The 19,532-nt window shown below is 33.7% G+C and overlaps 2 protein-coding genes across 2 annotated transcripts in view; one reads left to right on the top strand and one right to left on the bottom strand.

Moving 5' to 3' along the window:
• Nucleotides 1-456: 456 nt before the first annotated feature.
• Nucleotides 457-12,350, top strand: HELRODRAFT_166534 (hypothetical protein; the record flags this gene model as incomplete). Its single annotated transcript, XM_009011773.1, has 17 exons — nt 457-563; nt 1,137-1,230; nt 1,602-1,673; nt 2,049-2,144; nt 2,524-2,564; nt 2,810-3,000; nt 3,496-3,645; nt 4,138-4,887; nt 5,206-5,231; nt 5,592-5,704; nt 5,834-6,229; nt 6,518-6,726; nt 6,851-6,922; nt 7,147-8,536; nt 9,584-9,794; nt 11,790-11,819; nt 12,252-12,350. 17 exons carry the CDS (start codon nt 457-459, stop codon nt 12,348-12,350), a joined length of 4,047 nt encoding a protein of 1,348 aa, XP_009010021.1.
• Nucleotides 12,351-17,994: 5,644 nt separating this feature from the next.
• Nucleotides 17,995-19,532, bottom strand: part of HELRODRAFT_166533 (hypothetical protein) — a gene marked incomplete at both ends in the record, with an annotated part of 2,989 nt that continues 1,451 nt past the window's right edge. The window contains 2 exons of the mRNA XM_009011772.1: nt 17,995-18,624; nt 19,191-19,344. Coding sequence (XP_009010020.1) covers nt 17,995-18,624; nt 19,191-19,344 — 784 coding nt within the window. The remainder of the gene's footprint in view (nt 18,625-19,190; nt 19,345-19,532) is intronic.

Below are 19,532 nucleotides of genomic sequence, written 5' to 3'. Positions count from 1 at the left end.
TTTGTTCTTGTTTGCATTGATTTTTCTCCATTATATTTTATCAGATTTGATTTTTTCTTGAATAGTTATTAATTTAAAAAACATTTCAAATGTTTGGAGGAGAGAGAATGTATCCGAATTTTAAGCAGAGGTATGTCTTTTCTTTATTTATGTTATCTTTTAAAACTTAATTAAATTGAAATTTCAAATATTTCAAACTGTTTTTTTTGGCAAAAAAACTAATCAAAGAGCATCTTCTAAAATTTAGAAGATAATGATAATTTAATGATAATGATAATTTTATTAAATTAAATTAAATAATAATAATTTTTTGCTTTTTACTGTTAAAAATGGCTAAATAACTAACGATATATAACTAAATAAAGATATTATTATTTATATTATATAAATAAAAACTATATTATAATTTTTAATAAATGTTATCTAAAAATCGTTCAAAATGGCAGCAAACCGGAAATGAACATCAGGGAAAAAACGAAAATCCTTGAAAGAAAAGCGGAACAACTGGAAAATGAATTAGGCAGTCTCCAAGCCGTTCTAGACGTTCGAAAGCAAGAGAGAGAGTATGTCATAAAAACTTTTAAATTTTATTCGAAATTCAAGTTTTATACTTAACATAGATGATGAAATATGTATAATATTGTTCCTTTGACTCTCATAACTACCAACACCGATGTCATAACTTCAAAGATCTCTATATTTCCAACACCAGTGTTGTAGCTTCCAACGACCGTCAAGTGTTCGTTATTCCTCAGGTTTAAGATTTCCGATAGATGAACACAACTGATCAAACGCAAACTTTGTTGAACGTTTATTTATTCAAATGCCAACAGTAATAGAAACAATAAACTGATCCAAGTAACTACGTAAATCACATTTACGACTTCGCTTTCTTTGCTGAAAACCTCACTTTAATCCTAACTGTGCGTGACTAGCCTAGATTTTTAGCATAGATTCAATAATTCTTCGCAATCCCCTATCCAAAGACTGCAAACATAGCAAAGATAACAATAATCAATTAATAAATAATATAGCGCAATTTGACTATTCCGACGGTTATGACAATATTCATACTCTGGACATTTGTTGAATGTCAAATAATAATTTTAATTTTTTTTCACTCCTTTGATTTGAAGAGTGCAGGTAGATGGTGTATGGCAGTCTGGTAAAAGTGGATCTATGATAAATTATGCAAAGAACATTAAGTCTAATGACGTCACGCTAGATCCAGTTTGTGTTTCTATGGTGTTTTTATATTTATCTCCATACTTTTATAATTTCAATTCTTAAATCTACTTTTAATCGTTTAAAAATTATAAACTTATAACGAAATTTGTTAATTTATCATTTGTTTTCGTTTGATTTCAACACAGCAAACATTAACAAGGATAAAATTTTTGAAACCTGAACCAATTATAATGAAGCCAGTTGAAAGCAAAGAACTAACTACATTGCAAAACTACTTGAAGCAATCAACCACCACCCAAAACCAACAACATTATCAAAATCATCATCAGCCATCAACGTCATCACCATCAATACTCCCGTTACCATCATCATCATCATCATCGTCGTCGAAGATGATGATGATGATGACGAAGAAAAAAATGAAGAGGCAAGTTTCTTTTAAAGACATCATGTGTGGTCAGTGCGATGGGAAGACTGCTGATGTGGTCAGTTCTCCGTCCTCGTCATCATCATCGTCGTCTTCATCATCATCGTCGTTGTCGTCATCACCATCTTTGCGTTTATCATTTTATTATCATCATCGTAATCTTTATCGTCGTTATCATTGCTGTCACCGAAGTCTGTCATCAGCGTTAATGCTATTTCGTTGTTGATTGATGTCATAATTTCTAAAAATAGTTTCATCATTGGTTACAAAAGCGCCACACACACGCACCACACACACCACAGGCACCACACACACACACACACACACACACACACACACACACACACACACGCACGCACACACACACACACACAAACACACACTTAACCATTGGTTTATAAATGATAATGTATTTAAATGACCTACATTGAAGACGTGCATCGAATGTGGTGAGGATTACTGTGCCACTTGCTTCATAACGTTCCATATGAGGGGTGCCTTGAAGAAACATAGGTCTAGGCCTTTTAGGGTTGGTTGGTTGGTTGAGTGAAGGAATGAATGAATGAGTGAGTGAATGAATGAATGAGTGAATGAATGAGTGGATGAATGAATGAATGTGTAGATGGATGTGTGTATGAATGAATGAATGTATGTGTGAATGAATGAATGAATGTATGTATGTATGAATGAATGAGGGAATGTATGAATGAATGAATGAATAATTGAATGAATGAATGAATGAATGGGTGGATAGATGAATGAAAGGATGGATGAGTAAACGAATGGATGTATGTATGAATGAATGAATATATGTATGAATGAATGAGTGAATGAATGAATGAATAAATGAATGAATGTATGAATAAATGAATGAATGATTGAATGAATGAATGAACAATCACCATCAGGTTGAACAGCAAAGAACGCCGAGACACGATGTTATGTCTAGGTGAGCCTTAAAGCTTTACTCCAATATAGTTTCAAAATTATTATTTATTTTCTGAATTTTAATTAATTAAATTAATTAACTAATTAATTAATTTAAATTGAATTAACTAATTAATTAAATTAATTAATTAATTAATTAATAATTAACGCTTAATAACTTAGTCACTTTATTAACCATAACTATTTCACTTCCGTATTTGTTTCATTTTTTAATTTCCATGATTACAACAACAATAACAACAACAGAACAAATTTGCCTCCACTATACAACAACAACAACAACAACATCAGCAGCAGCAACAACAACAACAACAATAATAATAATAATAATAATAATAACTTCGGGTCGTCATCATCATCATCGTCGTTGCTGAATGGACATTTTGACGAGGTCGAGAGCGCGCAATCGTTTCAAAGAGCCCTGCTGGAGTGGAGAGGTGGTGATGATGATGATGACTATGATGATGATGATGATGATGATGATGATGATGATGATGATGATGATGATGATGATGATGATGACGATGATGATGACGATGATGATGATGAAAATGACGATGACGACGATGATGAAGAAGAAGATGTTGATGATGATGAAGATGGTGGTAGTGATGATGGTGATGGTGATGATGATGGGTGATGGTGATGATGATGAGGTTAACGATGACGACGATGATGATAACAATGATGAGGATGACAATAACAATGATGAAGATAATGATGACGATGATAAAGATAATGATGAAAATATTGATAACACAAATTGCGATAAAAAAATTTAATGATAAAATCGAAATAAAAACTAACCAGTGTAAAAATTATTCTCACGCTATTCCATACTACAAACATACCAATCTATATGAGCTATGACCTACATACCTAAAGGTTAAAGATAACTTTCTCTTTTTTGCGAATTCTACCTATAAACACAGGTGAAAGCCAAAAACCAGATGACGTATCCGAGGCAAAGAACTTTCACACACAACATCATCAACAGCAGCAACAACAGCAGCAGCAGCAGAAGCAGCGTTATCAACCACAACACCAACTCAGCGCGACCCGTAGCTGTGTTTCAGTCGAAGGTTTGCTATATTTCAATTTCTTACTATTGCAATTTCTTCATTCACAATTCTCCATTCACTCTCATTTCATTTCCCTCTCAAACACGGAGTATTGTATGGGTGGTAGATTGTAAATTCACCCACCTATCTCATGCGTTTCATGTGGTTAGTGAGATAGCTTTGAGTTTCAAACCGGGCAATGCGGGAACAACAACACCAGGAAAGTTAACCACTAAGCCATCTTGCCACACAAGTTTTTTTTGGTTAAACGACAATTTGTTTTGACACGTTATAAATTCATTTGATTTTTGTACGTTTTTGAGAATGTAACCCGAGAGATAACACGATAATTTAAAAACGACATGAACTAAACAACAGTAATCAGTGTGCTTACAACAACTTGAACATTTATACAAACAAAAATACAACAAACAAACAAACAAACACACACAAACAAGCAAACAAACACACACACACACACAAACAACCAAACACAAACAACCACACGAACAGAAGTTGGCACTTCAACTGCTACATCATCATCAGAATCGTCCCTTAAGACAAAATCGGCAATCGAACAGAGAATCATTTTTAACAGCAACAAAAACAACAACAACGTCAACGACAACATGTCCTATGTGGATCGCTTGTTGTTGAAAACTCTTCGTAGAACGAGCTTAACAGCCACTGGCTCACATTCAGCGCCCGATCTTAACAAAGAAAAACCTTCATCCCGCCACAAACAACAACACCAACATCAACAACACCAGCATCAACAACAACAACATCAACAAAAAAACATCACATCACGTGATCACAATGACGATAACAAAAATGATAATGACGATTATTGTGGTGGCTTTAGCAGCAAAAGGAATGATGGTGAAAGATGTGAGGCTGACGACGATGATGAATGTGAAGACGAGCTAGCCAGATTCGGTTCGAGACTGTCTAACATATTAATTAATGACGCTCTGGAGTTCACCAACAAAGGTTATAAAGCTACTAACAAAAATAACAACAACAACAACAACAAAATTTCTTATGACGTGTACAACAACGACAACAACGACGACGACAACAACAACACCAGGCCGAGTTCCGTCATAATAGAAGAGATAACAACAGAATATAACAACAACAACAACAACAACAACACTAAGAACAATAAGAATAAGAATGAATTTGTGGTAGCTGGGGAGAAACATGAGCAATATATTGTAGAGGAGCCTGCTGAAAATTTAACATTTGACGAAAGAAAAAGTAAGTTACAAGTTAATTAATTAATTAATTAATTAATCAATTAATTAATCAATCATTCAATCAATCAATTAATTAACTAATTAAACAATCGCCAGTCGATTGCAGTCACTAGATAACTGAATAACTGAATAAATAACTGATTTAAAAAATGTTTTATTGATTTATTTTGAGCATTTAATTTCTTCTTCATTCTCGTGCCTTATCCTTTCAGTGTTTCGGCGACCACCGACCTCCACAAAACTTTAATCTTTTTTTTCACATTTCTTTAAGAGATAAAAATTTAATTAAATTAATTTTTTTAAATTACTACAACTCCAGCCAAATCTGCGTACGATACATTCAAAGTGAGAATTTATTTCATTTATATTTATTATTACTTTTTCAGTTACTACTGCTACGAAAGCTGCTAATAGTACTGTTAATACTGCTGCTACTGCTAGAACTGCTAATAGTTTTACTTTTATTATTGCTACTTATTATGGGTACTAATATTATTACCATAATTATTTATTAATTTTTAAAATTTATTCTTTATGATGCAGATCTGTAAAAAGGCCGAACTGCTTACACGCTATTTAACTTGATGGTCTTTAAGCTGTGGACAGACTGTATTCGAACCACGCCACTGCGTAATAACAGCGCTAGAACACGGCACTTCTACCGACTGAGCTAACTCGCTGAATAGTAATTGTAATTTTTTTCAGAGCCCGCGATTGGCTGGCGACCAAAGTTCAAGGCCGCTAACAACAAAAGACAAGAAACATTTGAAGGAGGAGTTAGCCAATCAGGATGCTTGCAATGACAGGGGCAAAACTAGGTGAGATTATTTTCCAGATTGAATTATGGAAAATTATACTTAAGAACAATATATATTTATATTATATTTAATAATAATAACAATAATTTAATAATAATTTATGTTTTTTTCAAATTAATTGTTTTTAAGAATTTTTTTCTCTAGAATTGTTCCAAGGGAAGCATTCATGGACGCGGCTGTGGACGCTTTCGAGTTGCAGTTGAATAAGTTGAGCCGCAACAACAGCAACTACAGCAACTTCAACAAATTTATTTACAACAGCAACATCATCAACAACAACAACAATAATAATAATAATAACAACATGAACTCCGATAAAAATAATAGTAATAATAATAACACTGGCAGAAAAATTTCCGACAATGGAAATATGAGCAGTACTGGCAGAAATGTTAATAACGAAAAATTGAAATTGGCGGGAGAATGGAATACGTCACGTGAAATTAATAATAATAATAATAATAAAAATAACAACCCCTTTGTTGTTGATGATGATGACGACGACGACAAAGATGGCAAAAATGAGTGAGTATTGTTGAGATAAGTTACACAGACACACACCGCAAACACACACACACACGCACACACACACACACACACACGCACACACACACACACACACACACACAAATACAAACACTCAAGCACGGGAATAAAATTTTATTAACGATCTACTTACTACAATTTATCAATACTGCCATTAATTATCTTATTAATAATATTATAATTTATTATGATTATAATAATATTGTTATTAATAATATTGTTATTATTATTCAATAATTGTTATTATTTTTAATATAATTACGTCAGAGGTCACCTGACCAAAAGAACCACGCATCGTTTGAAAGAAGTAGCTGCCTTAGCGACAGCTGACGACGACGACATCAACAACAACAATAATAATAACAACAACAGTAATAGCAATGGTAATAATAAAAATAATAAAAACACATACATCGATGACGTCACGACTACTTCTAGGATTACTAACCTCATTGGTGGTGGTAATAATGTTAAAGGTGGCAAAAATTTTCAAATAGTTTTTCAAACTCTATACCACTGCGCTAATGTTTTATGACGTCATTATGATTATTATAATTAATAATTTTAATAAATTATGTATAATTATTTTTTACTCAATAGAGGCTAGGTTGAGCGCGCGAATTCAAGATGATGGTCTTTATGCTGCGAACGAGAGCATGAGCTTTCGAGAACGTTAGTTATGATGATGATTGAGGTGAGGACGATGCTGCTACTACTACTGCTGCTAATAATGATGACGATGGTGATGATGATGACGATGATGATGAGGTTAGAGAAGTGAAAATGATGATAGTCTTGATTACGATGATGATGATGATGATGGTGGTGGTTACGATGAATGAGGATGATGATGATGCTGATGATGATTAATATTGAAATCATCATCATCAACACAGTTTGTCAATCAACCAGTAAATTGTGGGACATGAACGCCAGTATTGTAAAGAAGAAGAACAATAATAACAATAATGATGATGATGATGATGATGTTGATGACGTCAACAATGATGATGATGATGATGATGGTGATAATAATGGTAATTATCCTGATGATGACCACGGCAAACTTGAGAATAATATCAATAATAATAACAACACTGATGATAATAGATACAAAGAAGAAGATGATGACGACGACAACAACAATGATGATGATGATGGGAGTGATGATGGCAATGATAAAGATGTGGATCGTACGCCGAAGGCCTCAAGCGAAAATTCTAGAGGCTGGAAAAATTCGGTTGAACCAATTTGCGCGCCATTGTACGGCGAAATTTACTCTAACCCCTGCGACATAGATGGCGGTGACGATGACGTCATCGCCAGCAACAACGGCAACATAAACAAAAATAAAAACAACAACGACGGCAGCAGTAGTAGTGGCAGCCACCACAACAGCAGCAGCAGCAACAACAACAACAATAAGCACGACATCAACTACTTGAATAGCATTTACAACAATATCAGCGTCGAAAATTTTGTTATAAAAAATAACAACACTAAAACCAAACCGCCATCATCATCAGCACTTCTGTCGTCATCGCCATCATCATTATCGTCATCATCCTTGATGAAAACAATGCATTCCGCCGGCTCTCAATATTTAGCTGCTACTAATGCTACTTTCGCAGCCACCGCGTCCACAAACATGAAGAACAAATTGGCCAACCCTTCAATGACTTCATCATTGAATTCTCTTAAAAAGCCGTCATCATCAACAACAACAGCAACAACGACAAAAAAGATTTTGAAAAAAATGTCGTCATCGTCGTCGTTATCGTCATCTGTGGCCAGTGCGTCAAATAGCAGCTCACAAGCGTCGAGATTTAACGAGGTGAGAAACAACAGAAACAACAACAAAACTAGCAAACTCAGAATGGGCGGCAACAGCAGCAACAACAACAACAGCAACAACAACAACAGCAGCAACAACAACAACAACAGCAACAATGCGGATCCACTGTTTATCGCAGGTACGAGTGTTACGTTGGTCAACGCGAAGGTCAACAGAAGTTCATCTAGCACGAGCTCCATTAGTGATAGGATGGTAGATAGTAACAACAGCAGCAGCAACAACAACAGCAGCAACAACAGCAATTTCAACTATAACATCAGCAGAAATATCAACAACAACATATACAATAATATGGATATCAACCAGATAAACCTTAATAAGCAAATCAACGCGCGCAACAACGACAAGAGTAGTTACAGAAGCTTGAGAAGCGGCAACAAAAGCAGCATCAACGTCAACAACAACAACAACAGCAACAACAACACAACTCGGTCAACTGACCAACAACACCACCACCAACACCGGATCATCATCCCATCTCCCGCCACTAAATTAAATTCAGACCGATACGACGAAGACGACGACGATGATAATAATAACGACGATCAGGATGACGTCATTGATGATGATGATGATGATGATGATGATGGTTATAATAATAATAATAATAATAATAATAATAGCGATAAAAAGAATAAGAGTAAAATTTATGACAACAAATATGAATTTAACGATGACGACGATGAATGTAACAACGGAAAACAAGGTTATGATAATGATGCCAAACGAAATAATGATAATGATGGCGGCGGTGATGATAATGATGGCGGCGGTGATGATAATGATGACGTCGTTGATGATGATGATGATGATGATGACGACGGACCGTCTTTCCACAGAGGAGTTCGGTAATTGAAATGTTTGTATGCACTTGTTCGTTTTTTTTCCTCCAATTCAATTCGTCCATCTATCTATTTGTATATTGCATTTGTATTTCTAATGTATCTCAGTGTATTGCATTGTATTTTGTTGTATTTAATTGTATCAACCGGGTATTGTATTGTTTGGTACTGGATGTTTTGGTTATAAGGGTATTGTAATGGTTCATGTTTTGTTTGTATTTGTAGTTATGCGATATTGCGTTGTTGGGTGTTTTGTTAAAGAAGTTTGTATGCATTGTTTGTATTTAATTGTTGTATTGTTTGTATTTATTTGTTGTATTGCTTGTATTTATTTGTTGTATTGTTTGTATTTTTATTTATCTAATAATGATGGCGGTTGTAGAAAACACTTTGAAATCATGAAAGCGATATTTTAAAAAATTATCTATCTGGCAATCACGGTTAGATAATTAATTAATTAATTATAATTAATCACACAGTCATTTAACCTTTCTCTGTTAGCTTCTCTCTCTCTCTCTCTCTCTCTCTCTCTCTTTACCTGTCTCGGTTTCTCTCTTTTTTCTCTCTCTCTTTCTTTCTCTTTTTCTTTCTCTCTTTCTCTTTATTGAATTATTTACTCACCTCATCATCATCTAGTACAGTAGGACTGATCTCATGTCGCAAGAATGATGAAGATGAAGATGATGAGATAAGAAGGACGTCAGGCTGTCATAGCAACCGATGCAAAAGATGTGACGATGATGATGATGAAGATGATGGTGGTGATAGGCATGGGGGTGGTGATGATGGGCATGGTGATGATTGGAGTAATAAAGGTAATGACGTGATGGAACTTAACCATAACCAGGTAAACAGAAAAAAAAATAATGATAACAAAATGATTAGAATTTATGATGACGATGATGATGATGGTGGTGATGATGATGTTGGGTTAGTAGATTTGAGAGTGGTTAATAATGATAACATCGGTGATGAAGATGATGACGATGAGTATGATGATGGTGAGGACAGGAAGTTGGTTAGTTCGTTGAAATAAAAGAAACTAATACAAGACAACACAAAATAATACAAAGTAATACGACATACATACGCATACATACATACATACATACATACATACATACATACATACATACATACATACATACATACATACATACATACATACATACATACATACATACATACATACATACATACATACATACATACATACATACATACATACATACATACATACATACATACATACATACATACATACATACATACATACATACATACATACATACATACATACAAACATACATACATAAACATACACATTGTTCTTTCTTTTAAATTCAAAATGTCATACGTTAATTGTTATCTTCGTTTACTCCTTAAATAATAAACATACATTTAAATATGCATATATCCATACGCACACAGACACACACACACATACATACACACACACATACACACAGACATACACACACACAGACATAAATCTACAATATTTTTCTTGTTAATTATAATTTAAAAGAATAAAATTTGATATAGCTACTTGTTGTACATTGTTTTATAAGAAGTCAATTCATGTATATGATTCATTTGTATAAATTTTTAAAAAAAAAAGGTTTCAATCTTTTTTCTTCGATTTATATCAATTATATTTTATGTGCGTGTGTGTGTGTCTGTGTTTGTGCGTGTGTGTGTGTATTTATGTGTGTATTTACCTTTCTTTTTTTCACGAGTTTTGTTTCTTTGTGTGTATGTTTTGTTTGTGACCGTGTGTGTGACTGTGTGTGTGGGTGGGTGGGTGGGTGGGTGATTGTGTGTGTGTGTGTGTGGTGTGTGTGTGGTGTGTGGTATGTGTGTGTTTGTTGTTTATTTTTTGTTTTTTAAATTAAAAGTTCAAGCGGAGCCTACATATCTTTTTATTTCCTTTTAAAAAATTATTTTTCGGCTTTCAATAAATTTCTTCTTGAATCCGTTCTTCAAATTGTTAATATTTTATTTTTTAATGTTTGCCTTCAAATGCATTTTTATTTTTTTAACTTGGCTAAATTTTAAACTTGAAAATTATCTTTTTCAGCATTTGCTTATTTGAAATAAATTGCTATTTGGAAAAGTTTATGTCGCTGTTTCCATCTCGCCATCGTCATCATCATCTTCATCGTCGTCGTCGTCTTCATTATCATTATCACTGTTATCACACACGCACAGCACACCACACACATACAGACACACACATACACACACTCACACACAACGTATATATTTTTTGTGTTTTTCTAAATTAACCTAATTTACAATGCTGCTTTAACAAAAATAAATATGTACAAGAAGAAACCTCAATTAAGTTCAGTGCATCTATCTATTCATTCGTTCGTTCTTTCATTTATTCATTCATTCATACATTCATTCATTCATACATTCATTCATTCATTCATTCACTCATACTTTCTTCTTTTCATCGGCTTGCTTGTTTATTTCCTCTTGCATCTCATGTTCCTTATTATAATAATTGTCATTATTAATGTACGGAATAATAATAATAATAGTTATTATTATTTTATTTCTCTTTGAATCTTCCATCCATTAGTACATTCCATCAACCGGTTCTTTAAATTTTTATCAGAGCACTGAACAATCTCATTCATTCATTCATTTATTCGTTCGTTCGTTCATTCATTCATTCGTCTATTTATCCATACATTTATCTATTCCTCAATCTATCCATTCATTCATCTATTCATCCAACCAGCTACATTCAGTCATTCGTATCTCCCTACATTTCAACATAACACGATTGTACATTTTTTCCACGTCTTGATCCATTTAAAACCCTAAACAGACATCAGATTACCGAAAACCCCATTTAAAAGTTAGTAAATCACGTGATAGAATAATCGTGTGACGTCATCGAAACAAAAGCACGTGACCGAAACAACGGCACGTGACTGAAACATTACGCGAATGAACAAATATGGAGGACGATGATTGATGTTATGTTTTTCTCATCAAGCGACGTTTGGTTTGGACAATCATCATCATCATTATCATCATCATCATCATTATCATCATCAGCATCATCATCAGCATCATCATCAGCATCATCATTATTATTATTATCATCATCATCATAACCACTTTTCGTACTATCATCATCATCAACGTCATCATCATCATCGTCGTCATCATCATTCTTATCGTCATCATTAGATTTTACGATGTCGTCTGTTGCTGGAATGAAGTGATGTTGAGAGATTAAAAAAGATTACATATGATAATCATAAGACTGGTTACACTGTGACAGGGTGGGAAAATTAAGGCCAGCGGCCCGCATGCTGCCCTCGAAGCTATTTTATGCGGCCAGCGATGCCCAACTTTGCACTATGATGATAGTAATTATTAAACGATGACAATGATGATGATGATGACGATGACGACGACGATGATGACGACGATGATGATTTGTCATTCACGTAATTGCATCTGCGCTCAAGATGGCGCGCGTCATCAAGGAGTGGTTAATTGAATGAGAGAGTGAAAAAGTGAGGAAATGAATGAAGGAATGAGTGAATGAATAAACGAATGAATGCATTTATTAACGATTAAACGAATGATTGAATAATTAAATAGATGAATCCATGAGTGAACAAATGGTTGCAATAAACTTATGAATGAACGAATGGATGAATGAATGAATAAACAAATGAATGAATGAATGAACAAATTAATAAAAAATTACATGAGCAATAAAACGAGTGAATGAACGAATGAATGAATGATTGAATGAATGAATGCAAGCGACGGGGACCGTTACGTAAAATAATTAATAAGTTTGAGCAAGGACAAACAAGATGGTGAAAATTATCACAAAAATAAATAATAAGAATTATTATTATTATTATGATTGTTGTTGTTGCTTTTGTTGTTGTTGTTATTCTCCATCAGTTTTTTTTATGTTTTACACTGCCTTTGTCGTCGTGTTGTGTTAGCGCGGTTCAGCGGTTCAGAACAACAATGCTTTTTTCGTTAATAATATTATACCAGATTGAAATAAATTTCAAAATAATAATAATAATAATAATTATTATTATTATTTTATTATTTTTACAATTAATAGAAAAAAATAGCCATAATAATTTTACTCTGACGTCATAGAAAAATTGCGCGACATTAAGAGTATTAGAGAGGAAGAAAAACATTTTGCACGCAAAACATTCTTTATTTTCGCGCGTCGTGATTATTATTATTATGATTAAGATTATTATGATTATTATTATTCTTTTTATTCTTATTATTATTATTATTATTATGGAAAGATGTGGCTTCTTTTCTTTCTTTCTGCTTTTTTTTGGTCATGATACTTTTTTTAACATTATCATATCGTCACATCTGGAGTGAGTGTGTGATTGTGACGCAGATAACAAACAATAGAAATAATAATAATAATAATATCAACAACAACAACGACAACGACAACAACGACAACGACAACAACAACGACAACAACAACAAAAACGTTTAACGAAAATGATAAAAATCGTCTTTATCAAACTGCCACATGACATCATTTGCCATCATTTACCAGAAACAAAAAACTTAACAGGAATAATCGTTTCCAGATATTTACGATCGTCTTCTGGCGCAAGAAATCAGTGACGTCATCACGTGACGTCAGCCGTCCAATAGAACAATAAATCCAGAATCAAAGAGGCATTATCGCCCAGCATAGACATAAACAAAAAACGTCAAAACCAACATTAACAACAACAAAAACATAAACAACATAGTAAACATATGAAGTGACGACAATGACGACTATGATGGCGATGATGATAACGGCGACGACGACGATGATGATGAAGTTGATAACAAAGATGATGATGATGATGAGGAGGGTGACGATGATGAAAAAAAAATTGAGCTGTTACATGCAAACATACCGCGAGTTAAATCACCGCGCTATCGTGCACTAGCAGCGTTTGCATATTTTTGTATATGTTTGTATTTTTTGTGTATCTAATCTACGTTTTTGTATTTTTTTGTGATTTATTTATGTGTTTTTATTGTTTTTTTATCAAATTTTTGTATCTTACGTAAGTTTTTTTAAAAGTTTTGGATATGTTTGTTTAGTTTTGTTCACAAATTTTTACGTGATTTATTTGAACGACTTTGTGTTGACGGTATAAAGAAATAGTAATTGTATTATTGTATCTGTATTTTTGAATGTTGGTTTATACAATTAACTAAGCGAATGTGGCTGTATTATTTTTGTATTTGTATGTTTGATTCGGTATATATGCACTTCATACCACAAAAAATGGTATTTATATGTATAATTGTATTAATATTTGTATACATGTTTGTACATACAATTAATTTGTATGCAGTTGACGTGTATTTATTTACCAGGCAATGAGTTTTGTATGTGTGTACATCTGTGTATGTATGTTCGTATGTGTCTTTGTATGTACGTATGCGTGTATGTGTGTTGTGTGTGTTTGTGTGTGAGTATTTCTATCTGCTGTTTTCAGGTTCCGATCTCTAACATACAGCGTGTTTGAATCAGCAGACCTTAGACGCCCATGTGATGACATAGATGAAACTCTAATACACTTATCTTCTAATTATTTCGGAGCCAGACCTTCAAACTTTAAAAAACCATTACACCCAACTTGAACACGATTCTTAGTATAACACGCAGCCAATGCAACTCCTTTAGGATTGGTGATGCACGATCAAAGTTTAATATGCGGCATATCATTCTAGCAGTCTGGTTCTGAACCGGCTGAAGTTTAGACAACAGTTTATCAACTATACCATAAAGAAGACTGTTACAATAATAATCCGATCTGGAGTTGACGAAAGCATGTACTAATAAAGTCATTGTATCTCTACCTACTGGTTTTGTGACTCGACATGTATGTATGTATTTCAGGATCTCTCATACATACATGTGAGTATGTATGTATGTATGTATGTATGTATGTATGTATGTATGTATGTATGTATGTATGTATGTATGTATGTATGTATGTATGCATGCATGTATGTATGTATGTATGTATGTATGTACGTACGTACGTACGTATGTATGTATGTATGTATGTACATTTTATGTTTGTCTATAATTAATTTTTTGTAACCTTTATACAATGTTCTCGTAAAAGTAATTTTATTTTTATCCACTTATTATTTATACTGGCAACATCTGTTTAACATTAGTAGCAGTGTTTGTAGTTATTGTAGTAGTAGTAATACTAACAAAATGGTTGCAGCAATGGAAGCTGCAGCAGTAGCAGCAGTAGTAGTAGTATTAGTAGTAGTAGTAGTTAGTAGTAGAAGTAGTAGTAGTAGTAGCAGCAGCAGTAGTAAAAACTGATGTAATTTAGTAGCTTTACAAAGAGCAAACGAAAATTAAAAAGCTTTGTGTTCGTATGGGTTAATCAAACAAAATTTGTGCCTTAGAATTAATGAACAAAAAGGTATATAGATATGCCTCGATAAATATAAATAGGCATGCGAATTAATGAAGACATACAAAGGTTATTTAATAAAATAATTAATTTACTGAGTTTTTTTCTGTCAATTAATTTATTATCGTTATGTTTTTTAGATACATGAATGAATATTTGAGTGCATTAATGATTGAATGAATGATTAAATGAATGTACGAATAGAGAAATGTCAAATACATGAATTAATGAATAGTAGTAGCAGCAGTAGAGACAAAAACTGAAGTAATTTAGTAGCTTTACTGAGAGTATACATTATTTAAAAAGTTTTATTACCTTATTTTATTATTTTACTTTTAAAATATAGAATAATTTTTAAAATTTGCACGTTGTACATGTACAAGTCTCAATCTAAATTATTTCCTAAGTACTTATCAGATATATTAATTGAACCTAAACGCCCCGGTTTACGATCGTCTTCTTGTTCTCGCTTCTTCTTAACTCGCGTTAAACACTCTTTTGCTAAATCTGCATTTGCTTTTTCTGGCCCTTTTCTCTGGAACTCTCTACCTCCTTCTCTGACTACTTCTCCATCACTTGCGAAGTTCAGAGCGGATCTCAAGACCCATCTGTTTGCAAAATTCATTGAGGAGCGCTGTTGAACATCGCGGAAATAGAGATTTATTAACTAATTTATTGACTAATTGATTGAATGAGTGACATAATAAATGAGTGAATGAGTGCGTGAATGAATAAAAAATTATTCAAAAAATAAAAAAAATCCAGTTAAAAAATTAAAGCAATTGTGAAAATTTTCTAAAAAGGCTTTAAATTTTATTTTTCTAAAAGAATAATAAGCGTCAAAATGCGATTTCGCTCTATAGCCCTTAACAATAATTGGGTCTTACTTCATTCAAGTACCCCACACACACGCGCGCACGCACACACGCGCACACACACACATACATAAGAACCATTACTTACTCTACAAAAGATTATGAGGATAAGTTGAGTTAAAGCATAGTTTGGCGTGTGGTTGAGGTTTAGAATATCTGGAGTGGTTTTATTTTTGTATGTGTGCTTGTGTATGTATGTATGTGCGTGTGCGTGTGTGTATGTGGTGTGTGTGGTGTGTGTGTGTGTCTGTATGTTTGCAGCTCATTTAACCAAGCTAAAAAATTTTAAATTCCGTCACGAAATTAAACAATAAAAATTGTTGAAAAAAAATTGTTTTTTTCTCAAAAGTTCTTTTGTCTACAAAAGATGAACAAAAACAAAACTGAAAGACGCCTACGCACTAGTTGATTCGCGCTTAGGAAAGTGGGAAAAAATTCCCAATTATTTATTTATTGTAAGGATTAAAGTTATGAAAAAATTCCAGAAAATCTAAAATTAGAATGATTGATTGAAAGTATAATAAATGAACTAAAAATTGAAAATAAAGAACCAGCGAACAAACAAACGAACGAACGAACAAACAAACGCACAAACACTCAAGTTGCATAAACAATTTAATGAACAAAATTAACAGCAAATTTTTTTGTGAACTTTAAAAATTTCAAAGGGGCGTCAATCCGTTATGACAAAGATGACGTTTTGACGGAAAAAATTTTTCTTTTTGTCCAAAAAATTAAATAAAATAATATTTTATTAATTTAAATTATAGAACAAATTATTTTTTAGTATTAAAAATTAAATAATTAATTAGATAAAAACGACAATAGTTTTTTTTCTTTGATTTTTATTTCAAAATAATTTTACAGAAACATTTTCAAATTTTCCAAAAGAAAACGTACCAGCATACGAGGTATGTCAAAATTCATTTGACTGACAAAAGAAAAAAAATACATCATCGTCATCATCATCATCATTTTAATGACGTCATCATCAACAACAACATCATCATCACCATCAAGCCTAGTTAACAAGTTTTTTTTCTTTTAAAGTCATTCAAACGTTTTTTTGTCAACATTTTGTTCTCTGAATGAGTTAAAAGTTTTGCCTTCTTGATTGATGGTGCTAATGACAACCGTAACGTCGTCGCAGATGATGACGATGACGACGACGACGATGACAATGATGATGATGATAATGATGATGATGATGATGATGATAATGATGATGACTGTGATGATAATGATGACGATGATTATGTGGATGTTGTTGCTGCTGTTGCTGCTGATGGTAGTCGTAGATAATGATGATGATGATGTTCACGACAACGATGATGCAATAATGATGATGATGATGATGAAGACGATGATGATGGTGGTAAAGATTGCAATGTTCAAATAAAAAAAGTTCATTAAATTTTACTTAGTGTTACTTGACGATAAATTAAAACATGCGATCCCTTACGAACGAGCTTACTTATCAGCGTCAGTCAGTGAGAAATGTATAAACGATTATGAAACACCAACAAGCTACTAAATCGTCACGTACACACAGTTACACACACACATACCTAAACAAACACACACATACCTAAACAAACACACACATACACAGACAAACACACACATACACAGACAAACACATACACTTACACACTCTGCACTTCATGACAACTACATTAGATTCACATATCAGTTAGATTCACATTTCAGCATCAACAGCATCACAGCATTTCAGCATCACAGCAGTAGCCACAGCAGCTCCACTACTACTGCCACCACCACAATCTTCATGTTGACCACCAATAAAAGTATCTTCCCCAACAGCCTTCTTTGTATTATTCTTCCCCTGAAAAGATTTCATCTTCAGCGATTTCCCGCTTTTTTCATCGAGACCATCGTCTGCAACCACACTTCTGTTCACTGAAGAAACTTCAAAGCGTTTTGACGACAAGTAGTTGGTAGCAGCCACATTAACGCAGCCGGCAGCTGTGGTAAGATTCGTCGTTGCAGATGTACTGGCAACTGTGAATCTCTTAAACTGTTTGAAAACCTGGCAAGTAACGAGGTAGCGAAGTGAGGTCCTAAACTGAGTGTTGACAGCGCAGTAGAGGATGAAATTGACTGAGAAGTTTGTCAAGAGGAGAACGTTGGACAGACGAATGAGAAACTCAAACGTGTGGCTACTCCTTGTGGCTACTGCTGCTGCTGCTGTTCCGGCTGCCGTCTGTGTGGTACGGACAAACACGATGACGTCAGCCGGAGTGACGAGGATGGTGAAGAGGAGGATGAGGAAAATTAGGGTGGCCGTGACCCGGTGACCCGAGTTGACCTGTGTGGGTGTGGGTTGTGGTGGGTGGCTTGGTCATTGGGAGAATAGATTATTTGAGAATTTGCTGAATGGATGTTTGGTTTCAATTTTTAAAAACTTCACTCATGTGTCGTTATAATTCTTTTTTGCATGTCACCATCTGTCAAGTTTTGCTTCAGTGTTTTATAATTCTTAGTTTCAATGAACTCCAGCAAAAACTGCGGAGAGAAACAAACAGACAGACGTGCAGATAGACAGACAGATAGACAGACAGACAGGTAGGCAGATAACATTATTTTGATGTTTCATGTTTTGATGTTGATGTAACTAAATAAATCAAATAAATCCAATCGATCAGTCAATCGATCAATCATTCTACAAATCAACCAAACTGTCAACCAACCAATCAATCAGAAACCAACTCACCTTAGGTTTATTAGCCCTGTAGAGAGCCTGCATCTTGCAGGAATGTTTGAGGGCTCTGATGAGACAGATGTTACAAAAAGTCAGAACAATAAGCGGAAGTAATATTGAGATTATGAATGTAAAAATCCCATAGCCTATCAGATAAGTGTACGCATTGAAACCTTGAGATCTGTTGCGTACGATAAACACACACGAACAAACGTCATCCAAGTTTGGCCGTTGTTGTTGTTGTTGGATATTTTGTTGTTGCTGCTGGTTTTGTTGTTGTTGTTGGTTCTGTTGTTGTTGCTGTTGTTGTTGTCGCTGGTCTTTTTGCTGTTGTTGGTGATGATTATGTTGTTGGTATTGTTGATGATCGTGTTGGTTTTTATGATGGAGATGTTGTTGGTGTTGGTTATGATGATGATTATCTTGTTGTTGTTGTTGTTGATGTTGTTGATGATGATGATGTAATTGGTGTTGTTGTCTGTCCATAAAAATTAGTAGCTGTTGTTGTTGCTGTG

The sequence above is a fragment of the Helobdella robusta genome, assembly GCF_000326865.2.
Source record: "Helobdella robusta unplaced genomic scaffold HELROscaffold_10, whole genome shotgun sequence".
NCBI lineage: Eukaryota > Metazoa > Annelida > Clitellata > Rhynchobdellida > Glossiphoniidae > Helobdella > Helobdella robusta.
Note: the sequence above shows the minus strand (reverse complement) of the source record. Positions and strands in the feature narration are given on the sequence as shown.